The sequence below is a fragment of the Strix uralensis genome, chromosome 12, assembly GCF_047716275.1.
Source record: "Strix uralensis isolate ZFMK-TIS-50842 chromosome 12, bStrUra1, whole genome shotgun sequence".
NCBI lineage: Eukaryota > Metazoa > Chordata > Aves > Strigiformes > Strigidae > Strix > Strix uralensis.
The window spans coordinates 1,738,438-1,762,419 of record NC_133983.1 but is presented as its reverse complement, the minus strand read 5'-3'; the positions used below and the strand labels follow the sequence as shown (position 1 = coordinate 1,762,419).

At 58.7% G+C, this 23,982-nt stretch overlaps 1 protein-coding gene across 7 annotated transcripts; it reads right to left on the bottom strand.

Moving 5' to 3' along the window:
* Nucleotides 1-871: 871 nt before the first annotated feature.
* On the bottom strand, nt 872-22,457 carry KIFC3 (kinesin family member C3). 7 transcript variants are annotated; one of them, XM_074882181.1, is made up of 21 exons: nt 21,289-22,457; nt 16,342-16,456; nt 14,568-14,713; nt 13,139-13,286; nt 10,794-10,990; nt 8,424-8,489; nt 7,932-8,075; nt 7,607-7,846; nt 7,206-7,379; nt 6,917-7,064; nt 6,695-6,825; nt 6,494-6,605; nt 6,049-6,230; nt 5,867-5,971; nt 5,478-5,608; nt 4,669-4,792; nt 4,098-4,227; nt 3,745-3,974; nt 2,963-3,097; nt 2,556-2,649; nt 872-2,035 (listed from the first exon to the last, which is right to left on the bottom strand). In XM_074882181.1, the coding sequence occupies exons 2-21, from the start codon at nt 16,424-16,426 to the stop codon at nt 2,010-2,012; spliced, it is 2,748 nt and encodes a 915-aa protein (XP_074738282.1). In that variant the 5' UTR covers nt 16,427-16,456; nt 21,289-22,457; the 3' UTR covers nt 872-2,009. The 7 variants fall into 7 exon arrangements, 6 of the variants coding, with proteins under 6 accessions (XP_074738282.1, XP_074738281.1, XP_074738280.1 ...); XM_074882180.1 differs by lacking the exon at nt 21,289-22,457 and adding an exon at nt 17,299-17,510; XM_074882179.1 differs by lacking the exon at nt 21,289-22,457 and adding an exon at nt 17,084-17,200.
* Between the last annotated feature and the right edge of the window lie 1,525 nt (nt 22,458-23,982).

Below are 23,982 nucleotides of genomic sequence, written 5' to 3'. Positions count from 1 at the left end.
TCTCACCCTTCCTGCTGGGAGGCTGTGGTGAGCCAGTCAGAGAGCCGGCGCTTGCCCGGTGGCTTTGCTGAAACCCCGGGGGAGGTTTCACTCTGCTGTGTAGTTCCCAGGCCAAAGAGCAGCATCATGGTTTGTGGCCTGTCCTTCTCTCTTCTCCAGGGCCCCGATCTCTGGCAGATCTCGGCGTGGTGGCAGTGCTTTGTTGAGGTGGTTTTCTGTGAGCTCCTGAGCCAGGCACTGCTCTGTGAGCAGGTAGGAAACTGAGGTGTGCACAGCAGGAAAGCTAAAGCCAGTCCCTACCTTGCTGATACTTCATCCAAACAGTCAAGTTTTAGGAGCGAAGGGGAACGTCGTGCTCTGCAACGTGGCCTCGGGGGAGGTGGCTCTGAGGGGGGCTTGTGTAGCAAGAGGCCCTGGCGCTGTGCGGTCGCAGAGCTGGGGCTGAGGTGCTGCCTGCTCTGAGCCCCGGGGCCCTCGCTCTGTGTGTCCTGCCTGCACTGCAGCTGCTCGCTGCCTCATGTGGGGGCTCTCTGGCCATAATCCTGCGGCCAGACCCAACCGAGGTGTGAAAAGGCTCTGCCAGCCTCCTGCCTGCAGCCCCCAATGGCCTGCAGCGTGGGGAGAGGCATGGGATGGATGTTAGGGTTTAACAACTCGATGTCCCTAACGAAGGGAGCCCCATAGCTGCCATGTGGGGGGCTGTGCTGACAGGCTTGCCCAGAGACAGCTGCTGGAGGAGGGATTTAATGGGCTTTTTCAGCCCAGCATCAAAGGAGCTGTGGGGAGACAGGGTGCGAGTGGAGCAGGAGGGGGCACCTGCCCTCAGCGGGGCTCAAACCTGCTGCAGGGAAATAACAGCAGCGCAGGAGGACTGGTTTTAACAGTTTATTTAAAATAAGTTTTGTTACAAAACAGGAGGGTTTTTTATTATTAAAATACATAGAAACATCTAATTTTACAAAAGGCTAAATTTATTTTTCCCTTTTTTTGTTTTTTAAATAGAATATACTGTGGAAGAGTGAGAGGAGAGGGCTGCAGTGGGAAGGAGGCATCAGTGCATCCAGCTGGTTATTTGCAGCAGGAGGAAGCATCCCCACGGGTGGGTGCTCAGACAGTCCCAGCCCCTCTCCTGACACACAAGCCAACAGGCTTTCGGGCTGGAAGGGTTTGTTTGTTTGTTTGTTTTCCACTTGTTTTCCATTCCAAGACCACGTAGACAGGGTATAAATATTTCAAACACTTTCATCTTGACCACACTGTGATCTCTCTTGACAAGACAACTGGTAAATAACTTTACAATAGCTTCATTCGAGACCACTAAACCCATGCCGGTGCCACATAACACAGGCAGCACTGCGACTGCCCTCCCCGGTGCCGGGGCAGCTGGCACAGGGCCCTGGCAGCACCGGCACCGCGGCGAAGGGCAGCTCGGCTCATGCACGGCACCGGGGCGCCTCCATGCAACAACAGGGCTTGACAAACCTACGGGGAAAGCAGCTGCTGGGACTTTTTTCTGGCTTAAAATGGAGGAAGTGCTGCTCCGAAAGACATCAGGCCGCTACCTGGATGCAGTCTTGAGGAACCTGCAGCCAGGCTGGCCCCGGGGGGGGAGCAGAGACAGGTCTGGGGGCTCGCCTGGCTCCGAGCGCACCCTCCAGCCAGACACCTCTACTGTCATAAAAACAAAACTGGAGAGATTGGAGGGAGAACCCAGCAGCTTCCCCCTCTGGCTAAAATATCTGTCCAGCAAAAATAAAAAGTCACAGAGTGTCTAAGGGGGCAGCAGATCCCTGCCCAGCACCACTGTCCCCCATCCCGAGATGGGGATCCGGCTGCTGGGAGACCCCAGCCCCACGCTGCTCTTGGTGAGAGGTGCCGTCACCCACTGGCTGTGGGTCCAGGTGGGCGAGGGGACGGCGCTGAAGCCTTTGTGTCTTCCAGCAGCTGCCTCTTGTAGCACCGTGAGGGGCCAGGTCCTGCAGTGGGTTTGGTGCCAGGGCTGGCACTTGTCACACCGGGACCGGCCTCAGCTTCCCTGCAGGGAGACACGTGGGGGTCACACCGGGTGGGGGGGGGCACGGCCATCACCGCCCCAGCCCCATCCAGCAGCCTGCCAGCGGGTGCTGCGCTGAGCCAGTGCACAAGCACCCCCACAAGCATCCCCGCCAGCGGCACAGCCCGGCACCCCGCCCTGCCCGGGAAGCGGGGCTGAAGCAAGAGCCCTCCACCGGCTCCCGGCCGCGGGCACTCACCTGGCAGCCGCGGCTGCCCCTAATTCAGGCTGAAATCGAAGGGGAAAGAGCGTCAGCCCGAGGGCCCTGCCCCTGCCCTGCAGTATCGCTCCCCCTGCGCACCCCCAGCTTTACACAAGGGCGCTTTTGGGCTCCTGCTGACTAATTATCCATTAATTAATGAGCTGATTACAGCTCCCCCCCACATGCTTTGCTTGCCAGCATCTGGCTGGGGTGAGGCTGGCGGTGGGAGCCTCCTCTGACAGAGGGACCCCAGCCGGGCACCCAGGGTGCGGAGTGGGTCCGCGGTGTCCCACCACCCACCTGAGGTCTGGAGCTTCCTGCGGATGGAGGTGGCACGGCCGGAGAACTGCCCCGGGCTGGGGGACGCGTGGCCTCGGCCGGAGGGTGCGTCACCCTGGGGGGAGACAGGGCACGGCCCCAGGGTCAGCCCATGCCCATCCCCAGAGGAACCTGTTTGCTGGGGAAGTGTGTCCCAATATACTTGTGGGGCTGCTGCAAACCAGGGCTTGGAAGAGCCAAGGTGGCAGCATCAGCTAGACACACCGCGTGGGGACAGCCTGCAGCCCGCTGGGTGACGCTCCCCAATGGGGCTGGCTCTGGGGGGACACCCAAAAGCAAACAGCCCTGGGGACGGTGCATGGGGCCAAAACAAGGGGACCCCCTGGGGTGAGGGGGAAGAGGAAGGGCACCGACAGCCTCTTGGTTACCTCCAGCTGCTCCTGGCTGGGCCAGGAGGCCAGCTCAGCCTTGCGGGAGACGGGACCCAGCTCCACGGAGCGAACCCTCTCAGCAAACTTCAGGGAGCACAGGGTCTCGCTGGTGTTTTTTTCGACGGGGGAGACCTGTGGTCAGGCAGGAGCAGGCAGAAAGTCACCCTGCTGGCTGTCTGCACCCCCCAGGGCTCCCTCGCCCTGCAAACACGCCGGTGCAGGGCCGGCGAGGTGCTATTATTAACGTGCTGCTCCCAGGATAGCCCCATCCATCCGGGCCCGGGTGACATCCCCTGTCACCAACTGCCCCGGCATGAGGGACAGCCGGGAACGGCTGCGGCAGGTGGCAGGGGCTCGGGCACCTCCCAAGGGGCTTGGTGGGGCGCAGGCAGCTAGCGGGGGGGTGGGGGTGTCACAGATGGACGAGCTGCCAGAGCATAAAATCCTCCCAGTGAGAGAGGGGATGGGGAGATGCCAACATGCAAGAAAACCATGCCCAGAGGGATGTGCAGGCAGGGAGGGCAGGATCAGAGACCGAGTTCATCCCCCATCCTTCATCCTCGTCCAGGGCGCAGAGATGGGGACAGAACTGCCCCTGGCACCGCGGCCGCAGACCAGAGGATGTCCCCATGTGCAAGCCCAGTCTCCTGGTCCCAGCCCAGCTCCTGCCTTCAGCATCCCTCGTGCCTGCCTCAGCCCCAGGGCAAGCAGGCACCAACCCCATCCCTGTGCCCACCGACCGCGGGGATGCCGATGGGTGCCGCGTGCCCGGCCCTTACCTGCACCATCATGAGGGTCTTGCTGTCGCCGCTGAGCGAGTCCTGCAGCAGGTAGGTCAGCTTGGAGTTGCGGAAGGGCACGTGGCCCTGCCGGGAGCGCAGGGCATAAATGACGTCGCCCAGCGCCGAGAGGGACTTGTTGATGTGCTGCGCCTCGCGGAGCCTGCTGCCCTCCGCGCCCGACCGCCCAACCCGCTCCGATCCCGCCAGGTCCACCAGGTTCAGCTTCCCTGGGGACACAGAACCAAACCCCCCACCCCCGCCCCGGGCAGCGTCAGCGCCTGGCCCCATGCACCCCCAGGGGGAGGCTGTGGCCCAGACGCCCCGGTGAGGGGCTTGTGCATGGTGCCCACCTGTGGTGCGGAGCCCCGTGCTGCGGTCGAGGCCACGGACGGTGATGATGAGGAGGGCGTGGGAGCGAGAGCTGTGCTCATTCAGGTTGGTGCACTCTGTCGCCCGGTTGACGTGGCCAAACTCAAAGACCTGGGGGAGCGCAGGGAGGTGGAGGGGTGAGGCCAGCCTGCCCCAAACCCACCACAACCCCCGCTGTGACCCAGGGATTTAACCTGAGCAACAGCCCCCCCACAAGGTGCCTGGTCCATTGGGGTGATGACTGCTGTCAGGTCTCAGCCTGGGTGACGCACCAAAGGCAGAGGGTGACAAGCAGGGCGCTGTGGTGACAGCCGGCATCCCGCTAATCCCCTGGGAGCTACCCGGGCCCCACACTTTTATTTTTAACAGTCTGCAGCTCATCCCATGGGGCAGTGACCGTCAACTGCACCCAGGGACCTATTTTGGTCTCTGTTGCTCCCTGGTGCTTCAGAAATGGTCTCGAATCTGGGGATCATGCACCAGAGACCCCCCCCAATTCATCAAGCCCTCAGTGCCACCCTCCTCCTCCCACCAACCCTCATCTCCCCGCACCTTGTTGATGTCCTCCACACTCTGCACCCTGAACTCGGTCAGCCCGGGCACATAGAGCTGGCCGCTGCCATCGGGGCATAGCTTGATCTCCAGCTTCTCCTGCGGCTCCTTCCCCAGCAAGTCCCTGGGCAAAGGGGTACCTGTCACCATCCCCATGACGGGGGGATGACGGGTGCTGGTTCCCCTCCAGCACGGCAGCCCCGTCGTAGCTCAGGGCTTTGTGCCAAGGCTGCCAGATCAACCATCTCCTCTCGGGGATGCTGCACATCCTATTTATAGACCTCAGCTCTCCAGCTCCCCGTGTGCCCGCTCCCACCCAACCCAGACCACACTCCCATCCTTGCTCTTTATTGCCATTCCTGGTCTCCATTATACACACAGATGCGCTCTCACCCTCCTCCTGGCCCCTCCTGCCTGCAGCTGGGCAGGGGAGAAAAATATTTCTCATGCTTCCAACTCCCAGTTAGTAATTTCTAAATATAACGTTCATGGGGTAGGGGCAGGGAGGAGAGGGGAATGCCCCGACTGCTGCACCAGGGCTGGGGGAGTGGGAGCGATGGCGGGGCTGGGACCCCATATAACTAACAGAGCTCAAGGGACAGTGCTCTGAAAGGGCGTCATGCACCGAAAAAAAAATTTAAAAATAAATCCTTGCACAGCCAAATTCAGTGCCCAAGTCTGAACAAGCTGCGCAGTCAAGGCAGGGCTGGTGGGACAGGGAGGAGCGCAGCGTGGGGTGGTACCCACCGAGGCCAGCTCCCGAGCAGCTCCGCTTGCCCCACCAGAAAGCTCCCCCCCGCCCCCCGTACCTGAGGGCCTCGTTGTAAATCTCGGCGGCGCTAACGCTGATGGCGTAGTCCCAGTCAGCTGCCTTGCCCCGCACCTCGGAGAAGAGGAGCTGCAGGGCCCGCTGGTTGATCCCTGGGTTTGCTGCTGTTCCCTGATGGATTGGGGTGAGAAATGGAGGGGAAAACCACCCTCTTGCATTTTATTCTGCATTTTTTTTTCTAAGCGGGGACAAAGCCCGGGGGGGGTGTTGCGGGGGGGCTGCACAAACTCATTGGCTGCATCAGTGACTGTCACTGGTGCACCCTGGGTCTGAGCTGGCCACCAGCCCGGTTAGGGGAGGGTGCCAAGATGGGGCACCATGGGACCGGAAGCTAAGGAAGAAGAGGGAAGCAAAGCCAGGCAAATTCACCTCCATCGTGTAGGTTTTTCCTGCCCCTGTCTGCCCATAGGCGAAGATGCAGACGTTGTAGCCATCGATGCAGGAGGTGACCAGGGCTTGAACCTCCTGAAACACCTGGGGGGATCGGGGAGCGTCAGGAGAAGGTGGCCGTGTCCCCATCTCACACCGGCACGGCGGGCAGCAGCACCCACCTCCTCCTGGGACGCTTGTGGGGGGAAGACCTTATCCAGTTCGAAGGACACCTGCTTCCCCTTGTGCAGGAGATGCAGGACAGCGTCATCGTCGGTATCGAAGGTCACCACGTTGGCCGCCTCCGGGCCCTCGCCGTCCTCCTTTGTGATGGGGCGGACTCGCCCAAAAACACGGATGTTTCCTTGGGTGGGGGGGATGCAGAGAAGGTGTCAGCCTCAGCGCATCCCGCTGCCAGCCCTCCAGTCACCATCAAACCCCGGGCGGGCTGACCGCTGCACCCCGCTGCCAACTGAAACATCCCATCACTGACCAGAGCATCTTACGGGGACATGGAGCACCCAAGCCACGGCGCTGGGGTGCAGCGGGGTGATGCTCCCCCATTCCTCCTACCCCCCCACAGGGACACGCTCTCCCACGATGGGATCCGCCACCCCCCTCATGCACCTTTCAGCCGCACCAGCTCATTGTGACACTTCTTGCGGAGCTGCAGCTCCCGCCGGTACTTGCGCAGCAGCTCCCGGTTGGTGCTGTGCACCTCCTCGATGGCCTGGCCAATCTGGGGAGAGGTGAGACCAGCGGCTCAGTGACCCCCCTCAGCATCCTCACCCTGCATGGGAGGGGGAGACGGGGTCCTGGGGGCCTCACCTCGGCCCTGGCACTCCGCAGGGTCTCCTGGAGGAGCAGGGGGAAGTCGCGGACCTGACGCTTCAGGTTGTTGTAGTCGTGGGTGAGGGTGCGCAGCGCTGGCTGCAGCGTCAGCAGGTTGGTCCGGACGCCTGCAGGCACGAGGCAGGGTGAGGGGCAGGTGGCAGAACGCCCCCCCAGCACCGGCCACATGACCCTGCGAGCCCCCCATGCCCTCCTCACCCGCCAGGTTTTCATGCACTGCCTTCATCTCTACTTGGGCACGGGAAAATGCCTCTTCAATGGCGCGGTTCTTCTCCTCCTCCATGGCCTGCATCTCCTCCAGCATCTGCCCATGGGCTTGCTCCAGCTCAGCCTCGTACATCATGATCTGGGAGAGAAGCAGGGGCAGTAATGCTGAGTCGGTGACCGCCTGCTGCCCACACCCCATCTCCCGGCGAGCACCACGCAGGCAGCAACCGCGGTGGAGCCGGGCAGGGTGATTCCTGATTTACACCCGGTGGGCTCAGACCTGAGCTCGGAGCTGAGCCGCTGTCTTCTGGGAGCTCTGTAGCTGCTGCTCCATCTCCTTCAGCACCTGCCTCTGCATCCCCACCTGCTCCTGCAGATACTGGTTTCGGGACTGGCTCTCGCACAGGGCTTGCTTCGCCTTGGCTGACTCTACCTCCACCGTCTTGATGATGTACTGGTGGAAAAGCACCCAGAGAATGGGGTGTACTGGGGAAGCAGCACCTGAGGGGCCTGGCATGAAGCTCGTGCTGGCCCAGGGGAGTTAATTTACCAAATCATGGTGCTGCGCTGATGTACTCAGCACAAAGGGATGGGTGGCACTCGCAGGGCACCCCCTGGGCACCGCTAGGCACGCAGCCTAGCTCCCCTTGCCCAGCCAGGACAGATGGAGAGCCCACACACCTTTATCTGCTGGGGCTGGGATTTGAGGCTGGCGATGGTCTCCTGGCTGTCCCGCAGCCGCCGGCTGAGCCGCTCCTCCTCCTCGGCTCTCTCGGCCAGGGAGTCCTTGAGCCGCAGCTCCACCTCGGCCAAGCGGTTTGTCTTCTGCTGCACCTCCAGGTCCAGCTCCGCCAGCTTGGCCCGTGCCTCCTCCGCCTCCCGCTGCAGCTGGGAGAGCCTCTCCTGCAGCCCAGCATTCTCCTGCCCCAAAACAGCACAGCCAAGGCCGCATCAGCCACGGGTGTTGGTCACCCTGCCGCCACCACCGCCACCGCCAGCGACTCACCTGGAGGTGGGCGCAGTCCCGGCACGGCGCCTGCTGCTGCCGCCGCAGCTCCCGCAGCTCCCCCTCACACGCCTTCATCTCCTGCCGCAAGCGCTCGTTCTCCGCTGCCAGCAGGTCCCGGTGCTTCTCTGCATCCGTGCCCCCCTGCCAACAGGGAAGGATGGAAGCCTGACGCACCCCGGGGAACCCCCCGTGCTGCCCCCAGGGGAGCCCCGGCCCCCAGAGGGGCTTTGCTTCCTCCCCAGGGCGACGGCGCCAGGGAGCCTTTGCCGGCTGTACCCCAGGGCCACTGGTCACAACATTGCATTGGACAGAAAACCCCACAAATGTCATCCTTCAATGTCTCTCTCCCAGCTCACGGGGCCAAAACTGTGATCCTGGGGAGGTTTTAATCCTACGTCCTCCCCATGTGCCCCCTTCCACCTCGGGGACCCACAGCTCCAGCATCCCTCAGGGCAAGGCTGCCTCAGCCCAAGCCCAGTGGCAGCTCACCAGCTCCGAGCGCAGCCGGCTGATCTCCTGTGCCTGCTCCAGGAGCTTCGCCTTCAGACTTTCAACCTGTCAACACAGCCAAGGTTTAACCAGGAGGCATGTCAGCAGCTTTTAGAGGAGACCCCGTGGTGCTACCCCGGCCTCCGACGTCCAGTCTGGCTTGCACCTTCGTTATGCCTTAATTTTCCACCTTGCTCTGAGCGCCTGATTCACATGAGCTGATTAAAAGAAGCGTTAATGAAAGCCTTGCTTTGACCTTGTTCGACCATAGGTATAATTTGTACATGTTGAGCTTTAGCAGAAACCATTATTAAAAGAAAAATAGCATCGTCTTTGGAGAAGGAGAAAAACAAACCTATCCATAATTGTGTTTAAAGAGCCAAAAGTGTCTCATCCTGCCCTTGCAACACAGCTTCTCTTTGCCTTCGTTATTTTTCTTTCTAGGAAAGGTATCTTGGGAGAAAGGGGGAGCAGGAGCTCTTTGAGAAGTCCGCGTGTCTGAGTCCAATGGGAGGATGGTCCCCAGCCACGCCATCCGGGCATCTGCCCATCCCATGGGGACCAGGCTGCCCTCCCTGCAAAACCAGGTGGATTTCATAAATCCTCCACCTTTTTGTGCAGGGACCAGTGAGGCTCCCCCCAAAATATGCAGTTACTCAAATTAACAGCCACAGCAAGTTCTTGGCAAAGCCAGCGGTCTCACGGGCTGTGTTTGACCGGGTTTGCCCGCCCGCTCTGTCCCTCGGCCCTGTGTCCAAACCCCGACGGCTGCTGGGTGAGCATTGCTCCCTCCCCAAAACTTACCCTGGAGCGAGCCGGAGCTGGCCACGCACTTCACCGCTGTGCCCCAGGTCCCAGCCCGGCTCCCGGTGTCCCCGTGCCGCCAAACCCCTTACCCAGACACGGCAGGCTATTGCCCCATCCCAATAACCAGCTTTTTCTAAGCAACCAGGCCTCTGCAGACCATAATTTAGGAACTGCTGATTAATAACAAATGCAGATGTGCTGACATGGTGCTGTAATTAATGTGGGTAAGTTATTAAGCCACGCCCTTGCGGAGCCGGTGGCGGGCAGCACCTCCTGCGCAGCCCCGCGCGCTCGGCCGGGGCGCAGCCGGGGCGCTGCCGGTGAGCTCCGCACGCGGTGGGTGCTGCCTGCGGGGGTCAGCACCCCCTGTCCCACCGCAGCGGGGGCCCTGTGCTCCGGCGGCGGAGCTGAGCCTGCGCCGAGCGCACTAGCCTCATGCTTGAGTGGGAAGATCCCACTTCCATATTCAGTAAGGTAGATTATTAAGGTATTTTTAAAAATATTTTTAAAAAGAGCGCTGGGATGGAGAAGACAGAGTCACAGCTTGTTACAGGGCAGCTGCCACCCGATGCGCACGCCAAAGCCTGCCCACTGCTCCCCACGCCAGCAGCGCCTGAAAATGCTGATGCACCTCCATCCCCTACCTGCTCGGGCGTCTCCAGCTGGATCCTGCTCTCTGGAGGTGACAGAGACTCCTTCGCAGCCGGATCCGGCTCGAGCCGTGGCCCAGCCATCCCTGAGCTTTGGAAGTTGGGGTCAGTTCTTCGCTCTGGCCTGCGTCGGCTGCGCTTGCTGCCAAACTGGCCAGCGCAGGGCTGGATCCTGCCGGCGCTCACACTTGTGTCATGCCGAGTATGCCAAGCAAATGCAGGACAATTACCTCCGCCTTTTTGACACCCGTGGAACAAGCAGAACCTGACTGTAACAGCTTCCACAACAGCCACATGCAAATCCATTCATGAGCAGCCGGGATTTCAATCTCCCTGGGACGACCCAGGTCCTCACGCTGAGGATGCAGCCAGACCAGCACAGATGTGCTTTTGAGGGGGGTTCTGGTTGCCGTGGCCAAAATGCTCTCGCCTTCGGCGGACAGCTCTGTGCCTTCACATTCACTTTCCACCTCCTGACTCTCAAAAGTCACTAAAATTAATCTGCTGGGTCGGTCTAACGAGCTTATCTTGCTGCGGCAGCCCTGCACTGAGAGGATGGACGACTGCTGCAGGGCTGCAACCCTGATGCCCAAAGCCCTCCTGGCCACATCACATCCAAGGAGCCGCGCGCCCTCACTGGCACTATCACGGTGTCACCGTAACGTCAGTCAGGGGGCTGGGAGCACCCCGAGGGAGGCACAGCTGAAGCCAGTGCGATGACCATGATGCTCAGGAGCCCCCAGCTCCCAAATCATCCCTACGCAACTGAGCGGAGAAGACACTCCATGATCGAGGTCCTACACTCCTTCCAAGCATCCCCTCACTAACTGCAAGCCACGGCACTCTGGACAAGCCACAACCTGAAGCTGGAGACCCTGATGGACCCCCTCGTGTCCCCCTGTCCCCACCGTACCTGGCCTTGCAGCTGGAGAGAGCGGGAGAGCTCGTTGTTCTCCTGGGCAGCAAGTTTCTCCTGCAGCCCCAGCAGCTCCTCCTGCAGTCGCAGCTTCTCCTCCTGCAGATGCGCCATGGAGGCCATCACCTTCTGGATCACCGGGAAGGGACGGGCCACTGGCAGGCTGGCACGTTTCCCACTGCAGAGCCTCCCTCCTGCATGGGAGCAAAGATGGAGGCGGTCAGGATCCGGCCGCCTCGCTGGGGAGCAGGACGCCAGCTATGAGAAGAGTCCCCGAGGGCTGCCGTGGAAATGGGACCGCGGGAAGTGGGACTGGCAGAAGTTCCACGGAGAGCAGCGACGTGCCGGGAGGTGCATCCTGAGCATCCCAGTGCTGACCATGGCCGGCCGTGCTAACGGTGGGGGTCCGGCCGGGCAAGCCCCGCTGGGGGTCTGAGAGCCAAAGGGATCTGCTGGTGCCAGCAGAGCATCCCGGGCTGTAACACAGAGTGCCTGCCCACACCACCGCGCCGTGACCCAGCCCCATCACACGCCAAGATGCTGTCACCTCACTCAGATAACAACCGCCTTCACCACGGCGCGCTGATTCATCCCAGCACCCTTTTTTCTGAATGAGCAGGTGCTGGTGGAAAACTACTATGTGATCACGTTATTAAAGACTGCATCGTTGCACACAGATATAATAGAAGCCAAATTAAAATTATATGGGTACCCTGAATGGCCGCATTGCCTAATCCTTGCGTGTTCAGCTTTCTAACCGTCCTAGTATTATTTTAAACATCGTTTTCTGCATGTTAATAGAGCCACTAGTGCTGACAGGGCCAACCTGGCCATACATCAGAGCCTACCAAATGAATCTCTAAATGACTTGGTAGTTCCCAAGAAGAAATGAGCTGGCCTGACTCATTCCCAATGTGGGGATCAGGCACCACAGTGGGCGAACTGGTGGCCCAGTATCCCAGCTGCCCAGTGCCCTTCCCTGCTTGCCGTGGATTTCATCTGCTGCCACCAGAAACCTGAGGTTTTAAAGGCAGGAGGTGATGCTGGGAATTGCTTCGCTGCCTGTGGGCAGATGCTGCCTGTTTTATGGGAAACATCCTGAATACAAGAAACAAGACTTCTTTTGTCTGTGAATCAGACTTTCTACCTTTAAAACAGCCAGCACAGCGGGCAAAAAGGGAAATGCTGGGACCAAACCACGGCTCTGCTGTCGACTGGGTGCCATGGGACTTATCTGGCAATGTCTGCAGAAGGAATCACCAGATTTTGTGTTCCTGCCTTGGGCTGGATACCCTGAAAGAGTGCCAACGGGCACCAGCTTTTCTTTCTTTCTGTGCTGTGAAAGCTCAGCCCAGCTCAGGCAGGGGACTGTGATGTTCCCTTTAAACCCACCACACACAAAACCCACCCCAAAACTCCTCGAGTTAACAGGAACACCAGCTCTCACCCCTTGGGGAGCATGCAGGGATAAGATAAGATTACAGGAGGCACCAGGCCTCCTGCGGAAGCACCGTGTGTCTGCACACATCATCCATGACAATCCTGGGCTGGGATCGAGGGCAGAGCTGGGTTCAAAGCCATGACACCTGGCTGCAAGTCAAACTTCTGGGCAGGGGTGATCCCACACAGATAACGCACTCCTCCTTGCTCCAACACCTTCATCCTGCAAGAGCATCCCTGGGAGAGGAGGTGCCGGCCAGACCTGTGCTACATCTACCACCAGGCAGACGTGCTGGTGGCAACGTGGGGTCTGAGCACAGCAGGCGTGACACGCTGACCCTCCTGTTTTCCAGAATGCTTTGAAGCCTGTGTGGAAATGCAGTCGCTTCCACAGCTCTGCCCCATTACCACTCCCTTCCTCCTGCATCCCTGCCCCTTCCCACCAGGTGCCCTGCCCTGGGAGCTGCTCAGGGATGCAGCCAGGGTCCACCCCAGGAGCAGCTCCTGGGATGCACCCTGACAAGCCCAGACAATTCAGTCCTGACGGTGAACAATGGGAAACCATGGGGATTCACCTGCCCTGGCACAGCCATGCACACTGCAAGTGTTTGCACAAATGTTATATTTTCCTTAAGAGGGAGGAAAGACTGGTGGGTTTGCTGGTGCTCACCTGCTCTGTTCACCCGGTTAAATAATTCATCAGTCGTCTGGTGTCACCAGACAGCTGGCTGGTGTTTGATTTCTACCGAGACCTGATCCGCCCCAGCGAGCACAGCCGTGTGTCTGTGTGCACCCCGAAAGAGGAGAGGTCCCCACGGTACCCACCACCAGGTACCGGCTGCCCCATCCCATCGCATCCCTCCTCCCGAGCGCCCGCCGCCACATCCCGACCTCCCCCTTACCTGTTTTCTCCAGGTTCATGGTGGGGGCTGTCTGCACCGGTGTGGCAGCTGCTGGCTCGCGGGGGGATGCCAGTGGCTCCTCCGCGGCCGGCGGTGGGGCCTGGTGCCGGCTCTCCTCCCGCCGCTCGCCCGCCGTCTCCCGCAGGGCCTGTGTCCTCGAGGAGAAACAGGATGGAGCGCTGAGATGCATCGAACGTGCACATCGTGATGGACGTGGTGCCAGCAGATGGGGTTTCACAGGGCTGGCCAGGAGGAGTGATCAAGGAGGAGGTCGCAGGGGCCAGGACAGCAGGACGTGGGGAAACCCTCCCTCCAAGGGATTGTGGTGCTGGGGAGCTGCTGTGATGAACTTCTCTTGTTGCTTTTAGTTCTCCCCATAAACAGCTCCTTCCCTCAGCTTGGTCATGCAGTTATACTGAATATTACCTATTTTTCTCTTTATGGCCTTAAAAAAAAAAAAGACCCTGGCTTACAGGCAGGGTTGCATGTGAAGTTGCTTGCTGGTGAGCCGTGGCTCAGGTAATGCCATGCCCTGTGGGACGGAGCACAGCTCCAAAAAAAGCAGAGAAGAAATCTGGAAGGAGGGAACGAAAAATAGAGGTCCCAGATTTCTGTATCTATTGTATCTATCGCTGGCTTGCAGCAAAAAAAAAATAAATTTTTTATCACTATTTTAAAAAGTGCTACAGCATGGGGGCTTTGGGAAGGCTGAGCTGCCGATCAGCTGAGCTCACAGAACGGCTCCCTGCCCGCTCAGAACAGCCTTTTCTTACTTATATCTTATCGCAGAGCCCATGGCATTGCCCCGCGGGCCAGTGATGCTGGGGAAACCCGTCTCACCCCAGCAGAGGGGTGAATACTTGCTACATGCCAAACATTTGTGAGAGTAATTTGGAGGGAGGTGGTGGCAGCATCCTCCTGGAGAAGCCGCGTGTCTGCGGTGCCTCTACATTTAAGACTCCGGGAGGGTTTTGCCAGAGGGAATTCATCAAGGCTGGTGTGAGATAAGAAGGTGTTTTGCTTCTTTTCAAAGAAGGGGAATTTAAATGATTTGCCTGAAGCCCAGAATGAACTGGTGGCAGCAACACCAGTACACGGTGTCCTGACACTGTCCCCTGCCGCGGTGGCCTCCCTCCTTCCCCTCCTCCTCCTCCATCCCACTGGCAAACACCATCTCATGGCACCGCATTTTCTTATCACGCTTTTGCCTTGAGCTCTCTTGCCTACATGACCTAGAAGTGACCCCGAAAATGTTATTCTGGGCTGTTCCCTGACATTTTTTGATGCCTTCCAACTTCCCAGAGATACTCGTCCCTCCCTACCCAAGCAGCTCCCACCAAGAGATGGCCCAGCAGGGTGCTGGGCACCCTTCCCAGCACCCCAAAAACGCCCTCCCCACCCGCGCCACGGCCGGCTCAGCAGTCCTCACCTGGAGAGCCAGGCAGAACCTGGGGGGGTTTGCAGCGTCCGGGCAGCTCACGCTGAAGATTTTACGGTGAACCAGTGCAGGCAGCAGAGGAACCTGGGGAGAGGCGCCCGATCCGCTCCCAGTGACGAGCGTGTCCTGCCCGTGGCCTGAGATGGAGCAAAGAGCATCAATGGACCAACCCGAGACCCCAGGAGGGACACAGTCTTCGGCCTCACTCCACAAACCCACCTCCTCCTCCCCGCTGCCACCACCACACTGGTGAGATGGAGACCGGGCATGAGTTTTATTAAAAATGTTGATTGTGTTAATTAAAAAAATGAGCCCTTCGGGGGTGGACACTGGTTGCCAACGACTAGTAATGAGAATTCAGGGTGTAGCATCCGTCTGTCCTCTGCAGGACCAGATCTGTCCTCCCACTGGGGACATCCCACCCCTGCCCCTTGTCAAGCCACCGCACTTCCTGTGACCCTATCTCGGAAAAGCTGCCAAAACCAGCTCGCATCACCGAAACCGGACAGACGGACTCTGACAGCGTCACCTCCCTCCACTGTCCCCAAATATTTCCTTTATATGTCATGCAGCCAAACCCGAAAGCAGACAGGGCAGCAGCTCCCTGCCCTTCTGAGCCTCACAGAAGGAAAACAGCATCTCAAGGAGCTTTTTCCCATGGCTGGGTCCTCCTCTGCTACAGAAAAGTGGCTGGGGAGGGCTACATCCCAATGGGAACTGCTTGGGGACCCTGTGCTCCCTTTCCATCCATCTGCTACAAGCTCTGCCAAATGGCAGCCAAATGGCTTCTCTGGCAGGCAGGGAAAAAAAATCAACAACCCATAAATAAAACCCCACTAATGCATTTTTTTTCCCCCCTAAAATCATCCAGAAGCACTTGGGCCCGATGTGGAAGCAGCATCTGGAGGGAGATGTGCCCTGATGAAGTCAGTCCATTGCTCTGGACTCCTTCCCAGCCCGTAATTAGCCATAACATTTCGCGCGCACGCTGTGAAAATCGAGCGTTTCCAAAGCGCTGGTGGGTGCCCGGATAAAAGGGGATGAGTTCCCCATCCCAGCATGGGCAACGGCAGCCGCCGGGCAGAGGAAGCGCTGAAAAACCCCATTTTCGGAGGTTTTGAAACATCCGGCTGGGCTGGCCTGAATGCCAGGGAAGAAGCAGCTGCCAGCACATCGGGATGGCGAACACTGAAGCCAACAGCAAAACAAGCCCAAATGGGGGGGTTCAGCCTCCCCCTTTGCTGAAACCCAGCACTGCCAGCGAGGGAGGTGGGAAGGGCTGTTTCCTGACAAGCGGCTGCAGGCTGGGGCAAGCAGTCACCCGCCCGCCTGCAAAACAGCTCAGCCGCCACGGAGAAAAGCCCTCGACTAAACTCACCTACGGGGTAGCGCGCCGCGGAGAGATAAGGAGCCCGTCCAAGGAGCTGAGGCCGGGAAGAAGCAAAGGCCCCGCGTCTTCCCTGCCATGCGTATTGCTCCGTTTTCTTTCTTACACGTTAAATTTTAACCCTTCTCCCTAAGCTTCCCACTTGGAAGGGCCAGGAGGGAGATGGGGGGCAGCCCTCTCTGCCCACCCCTCCGGCTGCCTACTGCTCTGTGCCCTCTTCCAAGTCTCCGTTTCTCAAATCCTGAGCTTCATCCGGAAAGAAATGTGAAAAATGCAGGCTGGCCTGTTCCCCGCCTCTCCTTCCCCACGCGTGAGCAGGGCGTGAGCGCGGCAGGCTGAGGCCCAAGGGAGAAGGACGAGCGGCTGCACCACACTCACCGTCCGCGGGAAGGGCCTTCGGCTTCCAGGCGGCTCTCGCAGAGGACACGGATCCCAGCTCCCAGGTTTTGGGGGACGTGATCATGGCACGGGGGTCCCCAGCACAGCGACACCTCTGCGGAGAAGCGCGAGGGAAGACATCTCAGCCTGCCCCGGTGTCCAGCCGGGAAAGCCCAGGGGACCGTGCTGGAGCAAACCACGGTGGCAGCACCGTCCCCGACTCCCGAACCCCACGGAAAGTTGCATCAGCCCCGATTTCACTCCTGGGGCGCCCAAAGCCCCGGGCTCCCTCCGTGCTCCCGGCGGATGTGACATAAACCATGTCTGTAATTAATTTACTCATTCCTGAAGCCTCTCCAGGCTCCTCCTAACTGCGAGTTGGGGGTTAGTCCTCTATTAACTGCAGGGCCGCGGGCAGCCCCGGGCCGGGCCGGGCAGCCCCCCGCAGCCCACCGGAGCCGGGACCGGGGGTGCCTCGGCGGGGAGGGGGCGCGGAGCCCCGGGTGCCGCCCCGCCCGCCGCGGGGGTCCCTTGTTCTCCGAACTGGCGGCCGCGGTGGCGCCGGCGGCCCCGGGGGGGGTTTTCCGGGCGGCCGGGGTGGTCCCGGTCCCGGTCCCGGTCCCTTGTCCCGGTGCGCAGGAGGGCAGCCCCGCCCCGCGCCCCCCCCCGCCCCGGTGCCGGTCCCGGTGCTGGTCCCGGTGCGCAAAGGCCCGCAAACGCCTCGCCCCGCTCCGCGCCCCACCGGTCCCGGTCCCGATCCCGATCCCGATCCTGGAGCCGGTGCCGGCGGCGCCGCCCGCTGCAGGCTAACGGGGAACCGTGCTCCCGCCGCCGCCCCGGGTGCTCCGTGCCGGGCGCCCCCCAGCCCCCGCAGACAAAGGGAGCCCCGGTCCGCTCCAGCCGGGCTCGCACCCCTCGCCCCGACGGTGCCGGTGCCGACCCCGCGGGGCCACTCACCGGGCTCGGGGCGGCGGCAGCGGCGGGGCAGCCGGCGCCAGCCCCGGCCCCGCCCTCCCGGGCAGTTCGGTAACGGAAACGCCGAGCTCCTCCCCGCTCTCGTTGCCGTGGAAACCCGCGAAACCCCCGACGGGCGGCGGAGGCGGGGCTCCCCTCCCCGCCCCCCCCTCCCTCGCACCGGGCGGCGGCGGCCCCGCAGCGCACGGGGCTCGGGGGGAGGACGGCCCCGGCCCGGCCTCGGGAGCTCCCGGTGAACCCCCAGCCCCTCTTGCCGCAGCCCTAGGGAGCTCAGGGGAGCCCCGGTGTCCCCCCGGCCCTTCCCAGGGAGTCCCGGTCCCCCCGTGCTCCCCTGAACCCCCCTGTCAGAGCCCTGGGGAGCTCCTGCTGTGTCCCTGGTACCCCCGGTGTATCCCTGGCCCTTCCCACCCCGGTCCCGGTGCTCTTCGGGGAGCCCCGGTGTACCCCCACCCTGCCCATGCACCCCTCCCGGCATAGCTCATTGGGGTGCTCCTGCCCCTCTCCCCCAGCACCAAACCCGGCGTGGCCGAGGCTGTGGCACTCTTCCCTGGAGTCGACGGGGACAGAGCCACCAGCATCACCAAGTAGGTGACCGTGGTGCTGGTGACTCACACACTGAGCACCAGAGGTGACAAACCGTGCCCTCGCCCTCCGCCACGTCCCCACCAGCTCCTGAACGCCGGGACACCAGCTGGCACTGACACTGAATGGCACCCCAGGCTCGCTGGGGCCCCGAGACCCAGATTTCACCTGGAAAACAACCTGTTTGTAACCTGCGGGCGTGTGGAAAACACACAACGTGCCCCGAGACCTCTCCAAAGGCCCTGGTGTCAGAAAGGCAATAAAGGGTTCTGCTTTAAATATAATTTATACACATTTTTAGGGTGTGATTTGTATCTACCTGTCTGTATTGCACATACAACATTATGTTAATGCCTGGTTTGGGTGACACAAGTTACTCATGACTTGTTCATGGTAATTAACTGGCAGTACCGGATATTTCCCACAACAAAACTTAACTTGGCATCTGTGGCGGTGGCGGCGGCGGGTGCCCCGTGCTGATGGCTCATGTCCTGACGTCGGGCTGACCCGTGGGGTGCATGGGTGCCGCCTGGGTTCGGGGATGCAGGGGTGGCGGTCCCTTGGGAGGTGCAGGTTTGGTGGCAGACCCGCAGGGCTGGGCAGGAAGGGGCTCTGCCCGCAGTGGGGTGTGCTCCCCTCGGCCCAGGGGTCTGTCACCCCCCCCCCCCCGCCCCCGCCGTGCTCGGACACAGCTTTTTGCTCACTCATGGCTGGGTTTGGAGCAGGATTCGGCCTTGTCCTTTCATCCCGGCATCCCCCTCTTGGGCATCCTCAGTGACCCCCTAGGACACGCTGTCCCATACCCTGTCACCAGCCAGCCCCACGGATGGGGGGTGATAGAGAGTCACGGGGGGTCACAAGCTGCTCCAGCCACTCACCCCAGGGAAAGGAGGCTGAGATGGGTCACCTCCATGTCCCCATGCCCCTGGCGCAGCGCCTCATCCCTGAGAAGCAAACGCCATCCTGGCCCGGCAGCCACGTCCACCTCTGCGCTGCGGCTGCCTTTCCCCTGCAGCCAGCACAGCAAAAAAAAAAACTCCGCGAAAACCTCCCAGCCTCTGCAAAGCGGCGCCTCCCCTTCGCTTCAGCTGCGGTTTATTGGCATTCCCAGCACAGAGCCCTCAGCACGGATCTATATGTGTGTGTGTGCCTATAGACACACAGATGTATATACCCAGAGAGGCCCTAAGCAGTCGTGCTGATTTGCATAAGTTCCCTATTATCTATGCAGCTCCTTCGGCTACTCTGGTGATAATATTGGCACACATGAAGTTACTTTCTACTTTCTGGTAGCAACTGTAATGTCAGATCATCCCTGACTTCATTTACGAGCTGTCAGGGTAAAATAAACATTTATGTAAATGACTTTAACTGGTAAGTAATTTCCTGGCTTCTGAATGCTTCAGGTTTTTAATGGTATTGCAATTATGCAATGCTTATAAGTTGTATCAATTACATCAAATAAGTCTAAATTAACCAGGCATATGTGTGAATTCCCCAGTTTAGAAAAATAACTTAATGAATAAGCATGGAGCAAAATTTGAGATGCGGAAGGGGTTTTGTGCCAACAGCTATATTCAAATAGTCACCTGTGAGCGTGAAAAAAACCCACCCCTCCGAGCTGATTGTCAGCGAGGCCAGCATGGCTTTCTGGCAGCCCCAGCACGCCAGGGACAGACTCTCCAGGGAACCCAGAAGAGGGGTTGGATGCGTGCTGGTAGCTAGTACCAGTTCCCTTCCCCTTGGCCGCAGTGCTCCTTCAGCTGAAGGGAGAGCCGTGAATCCCGGAGGATGCCCGATGGGCTGGGCAGCTGCAGGCAGCGGGGCAGCACGGAGCCTGGGCAGGCAGCGGGGACCCTGCTCGTACCCCTTTCTCCGCAGAGATTCACCTTGGCTGGGATTATCCCAGCCCGGTCCCCCAGCGATGCTCCAGTCCTCCTTTTCTTGGATGTCACATCTCGGTGACCTGAGCAAGCACGGGTTGATGATATTGCTGAAGGTATTTTTAGCAACGCTGCTTTGCAGGCAGGCAGAGAAAAGGCAGCGAGTGGCAGGGCTCGCTGCCAGCGGCACCCTCCTGCGAGCACCCCGCAGGTAGTGGGAAGGCTCGATCTATCGACAGCCGTCAGCTCGGAAACACAGCTGCCCTCCGCATGTGGCACCGGCCTGCCACAGGGCACACTGCTGGGGGACGGTGGCTCCGGTGGGGGTTTATCTCTTTGCTTTTAGCCCAGCCACAGCCGAAAAGCATCGCTGTTGCAACACTGTGAAGTCAGGCAGGTTAATTCGCCTTTTACTTGGATGAAGGGAAGCTCCAACGATTGAAACACATTGCTGAGTGGGGCCTTTTGCATCAGGCATTTGTTCTGCCCCGAGCAAATATTTAACCTACATCTGTAAGACTGCTAAAACATCCCCCAAATCCCAGCGAAAATTTAACCCCCTCCCTTCCCTTTGAGCAAGCCAATAACCTAGTCCAGGAATGCAGGCAGGAGCATACCTGAAGCCTCTGGTATACTGGGATGCTCCCTGTAGAAAATTCCCACCAGAAGCACCAGACGTCGTGAGAATGTGTCCCCAGAGCACAATTAATTATAACGCAGCTCATTACTCTCATTTTGCTCCTCCTTGAGGAGGTGAGGGGATTTCTCGGCATTGCTGAGGCATGGTTTGCCAAGCCGACACGAAACACTCAGCAAAGCAGGAACGACCCCCCCGCATTCCTACATCGCCGTTTCGCGCAAAGATAGGAGTTTTAATTAAGTCTTAGCATGCTCCTGAGAAATTTAATACTCATTTTAAAGTTCACCAACTGAATTAATTCAACCCGGAGGCTCCGATCCTTGAGATAGGGTTGCGTTGAGCTGGGTGGAGAGCAGGAGCTGGGGAGGGGTGTTGCAAGGATCGCTGCCTAAATCTGACTCGTTGGGATGCTGCCGGCCTCGGTAGCAGCTTGAGATGGTGGCGGGGGGCTCCACAGCTGCTCGGCTCAGCCCCCCTGGCCAAAGCCTGTGAGCTGGTTAGGCCAGGTTTGGGCTGCCAGGGTGCTGGGAGCAGCCCAGGGCAGCATGGAGCCGGCCCAGAGCTGAGGAGCCGGCCGGTCCGGCTGGGAGCTGCTGCATGCCACAACTCGGCTTTGCCCGTGTCCCCCCATGCAAAACTCTTAGATCAAGCAAATGACAAAAGCGACATCTTTTTCAACCTGCTGTATTCAGGTGGAGAAAAACTCCACAACCCACATTGCGGCCTGCACGCAGTCAGGGCAGAGTGGTGCAAAATGTAGCAGCCATCAGACCGGTGGCTCTTCCACCCCTCCGAATTTCCTACCTCCGCCTGCGTTGCAGAGCCACGTAACCAAAACTTCACCCTCCGTGTCTTCCTTTTACCTACCTTTTCTCTTTGTCATATTTTTCAGCTGGCTTCAGATACAACTTGGGTTTGGCTTTCATGCTGGTGCCTCCCCTAAGCAAAGCACTACAGGGCTCGTCCTGTGCCACACTGGCTGCTGGGGAGCTGGGAGCTGCTCTGCGGGAGGACCGCAGCTCACCTGTTAAGTCATTAATTTTTCATGGCATTAACCAACACAGGCTTGTAAAGCACTTCTTAGAAACAAGGCTAAGAATAAGCACGAGGTGTCTCGGCTGAGGCTAAAACTGCCCCATTGGCTGTGGAATGCCCGTGCTGGTTTGAGCAGACCCAGCAAGGAGGCAGTTTCATACCAAGTAAATTCCACCTAGGACATTTTATCCAGAAAAAAAATTAAAGCTGTAGAGAAAAGATCACTGTACTCCAAGCAGGAGGCCCAGGAGATCCTGGAGCTCCTGGCCTGGCAAGAGCCCACTGGTGGTCCCCTGGCCAGGACATTCTTGGGACTCTCCACTTGGGACCTTGGGTGCTTTCTGCAATTCTTTTTTAAATAAAAAAAATGTATGAAGATAGAAGCTGCAGGTGGGCAACTGGGATTTTTTTCAGAGATTTGCTACTTGTGCCACTCATTTTCTCCTTGAAGCCAAGCCCCTGCGGTGCCACCGAGCCTCTTGCCCTGGCTGGGGGACACCAATAACAGGGTGGGCAAAGAGAGGGTTAGGCTTTTCTCTGCACAGGCAGAAGTGATGGGAGCCATCTCCTTTAAAAAATAGATTCTGTTCTCAGCAAAACCATTTCTTTTTAGTGCCCTCCAATGCATGCTTGGCTTTGGAGAAGAAATGAAGCAAAAGCAGTAATTCTGAATAATTTAGGGAATGGAGTTTTGGGGCGGATGTAAGTGGCTGTGCCATGCCAGGTGGGGCTGGAGGAATGCAGGGCTCACTAATAATATCCAGCTAGGTTAGGCACGGGCACAGGTAAACCAGTAAGAGCCTCTACAGGTGGTCATAAAGTAAATGCACTCATGTAAAGGAAAATATTGTGACAACGAGATCCACAAGATAGGCTCAGCTCATCCCAACTGCAACGCGAAAGCTGCAGCCGCCAGAGAGACAAATATGCAGACGAGGTGGGATATTCTCTGATGGAGTTCAGTAGCCTTCCTGCTAGCCGGCTTTGCCTGCTCGATACCGAACTCTCTGCAAAACCCCGCTGTGAGTTCACCCCAGCACGGGTCCAGCTGTGCTGGTGCTGCTGCCACCAGGTCCTCAGTGCGCTCGGTGTCACCTTTAGATTTGAACGTGCCTGAGGGGTGTTCGGGGGGCACAGCCCAGCCGCTCCGCTTGTCCCGGCACGTCTTAGCGCCAGCGTGTGTGGGATGCCATACCACCGCCGCTCTGCAGCTTGGACACCAAAACTCCTCCACAGCAGGACAGAAACATTACCCCCCCCGCATTATTGACACCTGGTGTATATAATGGATGTCCCTACGCTGGCGACGCAGCTTGGAGTGGTGCCTGTGCCAGCTCCTGGGTGGGCACCAGCAGAGCCCCTGGGCCACCACCTGGGGACACATCGGCTCAGCTGTGCCCAGGCACCCATTTGCACCTGACCCACCCGTTTCCACGGCACCCTGGGGATGCTCCCACCGCCTCCCTGCGCTGCCGGGCAATCTCTTCCCCACTGCTATCTTCCTGGAGCTGAAGCATGCCAGCCCACCCTGAACTATCACAGCTTCCCACTTAATAAGGAAAAAGGCTGAGGTCTTTCAAGTTTAACTTACTGAAACCATGATTTAATTATTGTGGACCCAACTGGGACCATATTCTAATTTTTTCTTCTAAGGTGTAATTGAGATTGTGAAGAAAATTGCACTCAATTAATAGGAAGAGTCGCCAAAGAGATCCAGAATTTTACAGGGAAAACTACTCTTTCCTCTTAAAACTTAACACACAAATAGATGCACAACTACCACAGAAACTCATCCTGTTTCAAAACAAAAGCAAAATTTCTTGTTCTGTTGGTGCTTCAAAGACATCATTCTGTCGCGGCGGACTACAGAACTGAAAACTGCAAATAAAGTGCCAGGATCTGCCTTCAAAGCAAGTTTTGGGTCTTCTGCTTCTTGGCTAAGCCAGTGGAAGTTGGGGAGACAATCAAAGGAAATGTTAAATTCCAGCCTACTGTTAAGGTTTAGGGAAAACAGAACAGCACAGCACTGTGCAAGGCTATTTTAGAAAAGAAAACTTTTACATCTACGCCCAATGAATATTAAACAACCACATGCTTTGGCTCTGCTGCCTGCGCCTGGCACTGCGTGAGCAGATTTAATTTGTCTTTATGAAGAGGAGCGGACCCACACCCATATTTTTATGCATATACCTTAGAGATGAGCGGGATGTGAAGGGTGAACCCAAGTCCTCTCTGCCAGGAGATCCCTTGAGCAATCACTCACAACTGGAAGAACGAGGAGACATTAAGGAAAATCTGGCAGCGCAGGCAGGAGGGTTTATGCAGACTGGTGTGGAATAACTGCCAGCTTGCTGCTTTTTTTTCACTCAAACCTTCCTGAGCTTTCAGGTCTATTTGGGGATCCTAGAGAGGTGTTGGGTGTAAAGATAAGGATGAGATGGAGAAAGAAATAGTACATGAGGTGGGACTGAGGCATGGCTGGGGCACTCGGCATCCCAGGCCAGGTGGGACTGGGGCTCTCCAGGG

Coding starts and splice junctions, on each gene's coding strand:
- KIFC3 (XM_074882181.1), bottom strand. CDS start 16,426: ATGATCACGTCCCCCAAAACCTGGGAGCTGGGATCCGTGTCCTCTGCG. Junction 7,065..7,205: donor CGGCTCAGCTCCGAGCTCAG/GTCTGAGCCCAC, acceptor CTTCTCTCCCAG/ATCATGATGTACGAGGCTGA. Junction 2,036..2,555: donor CAGGAAGCTCCAGACCTCAG/GTGGGTGGTGGG, acceptor GTCTCCCTGCAG/GGAAGCTGAGGCCGGTCCCG.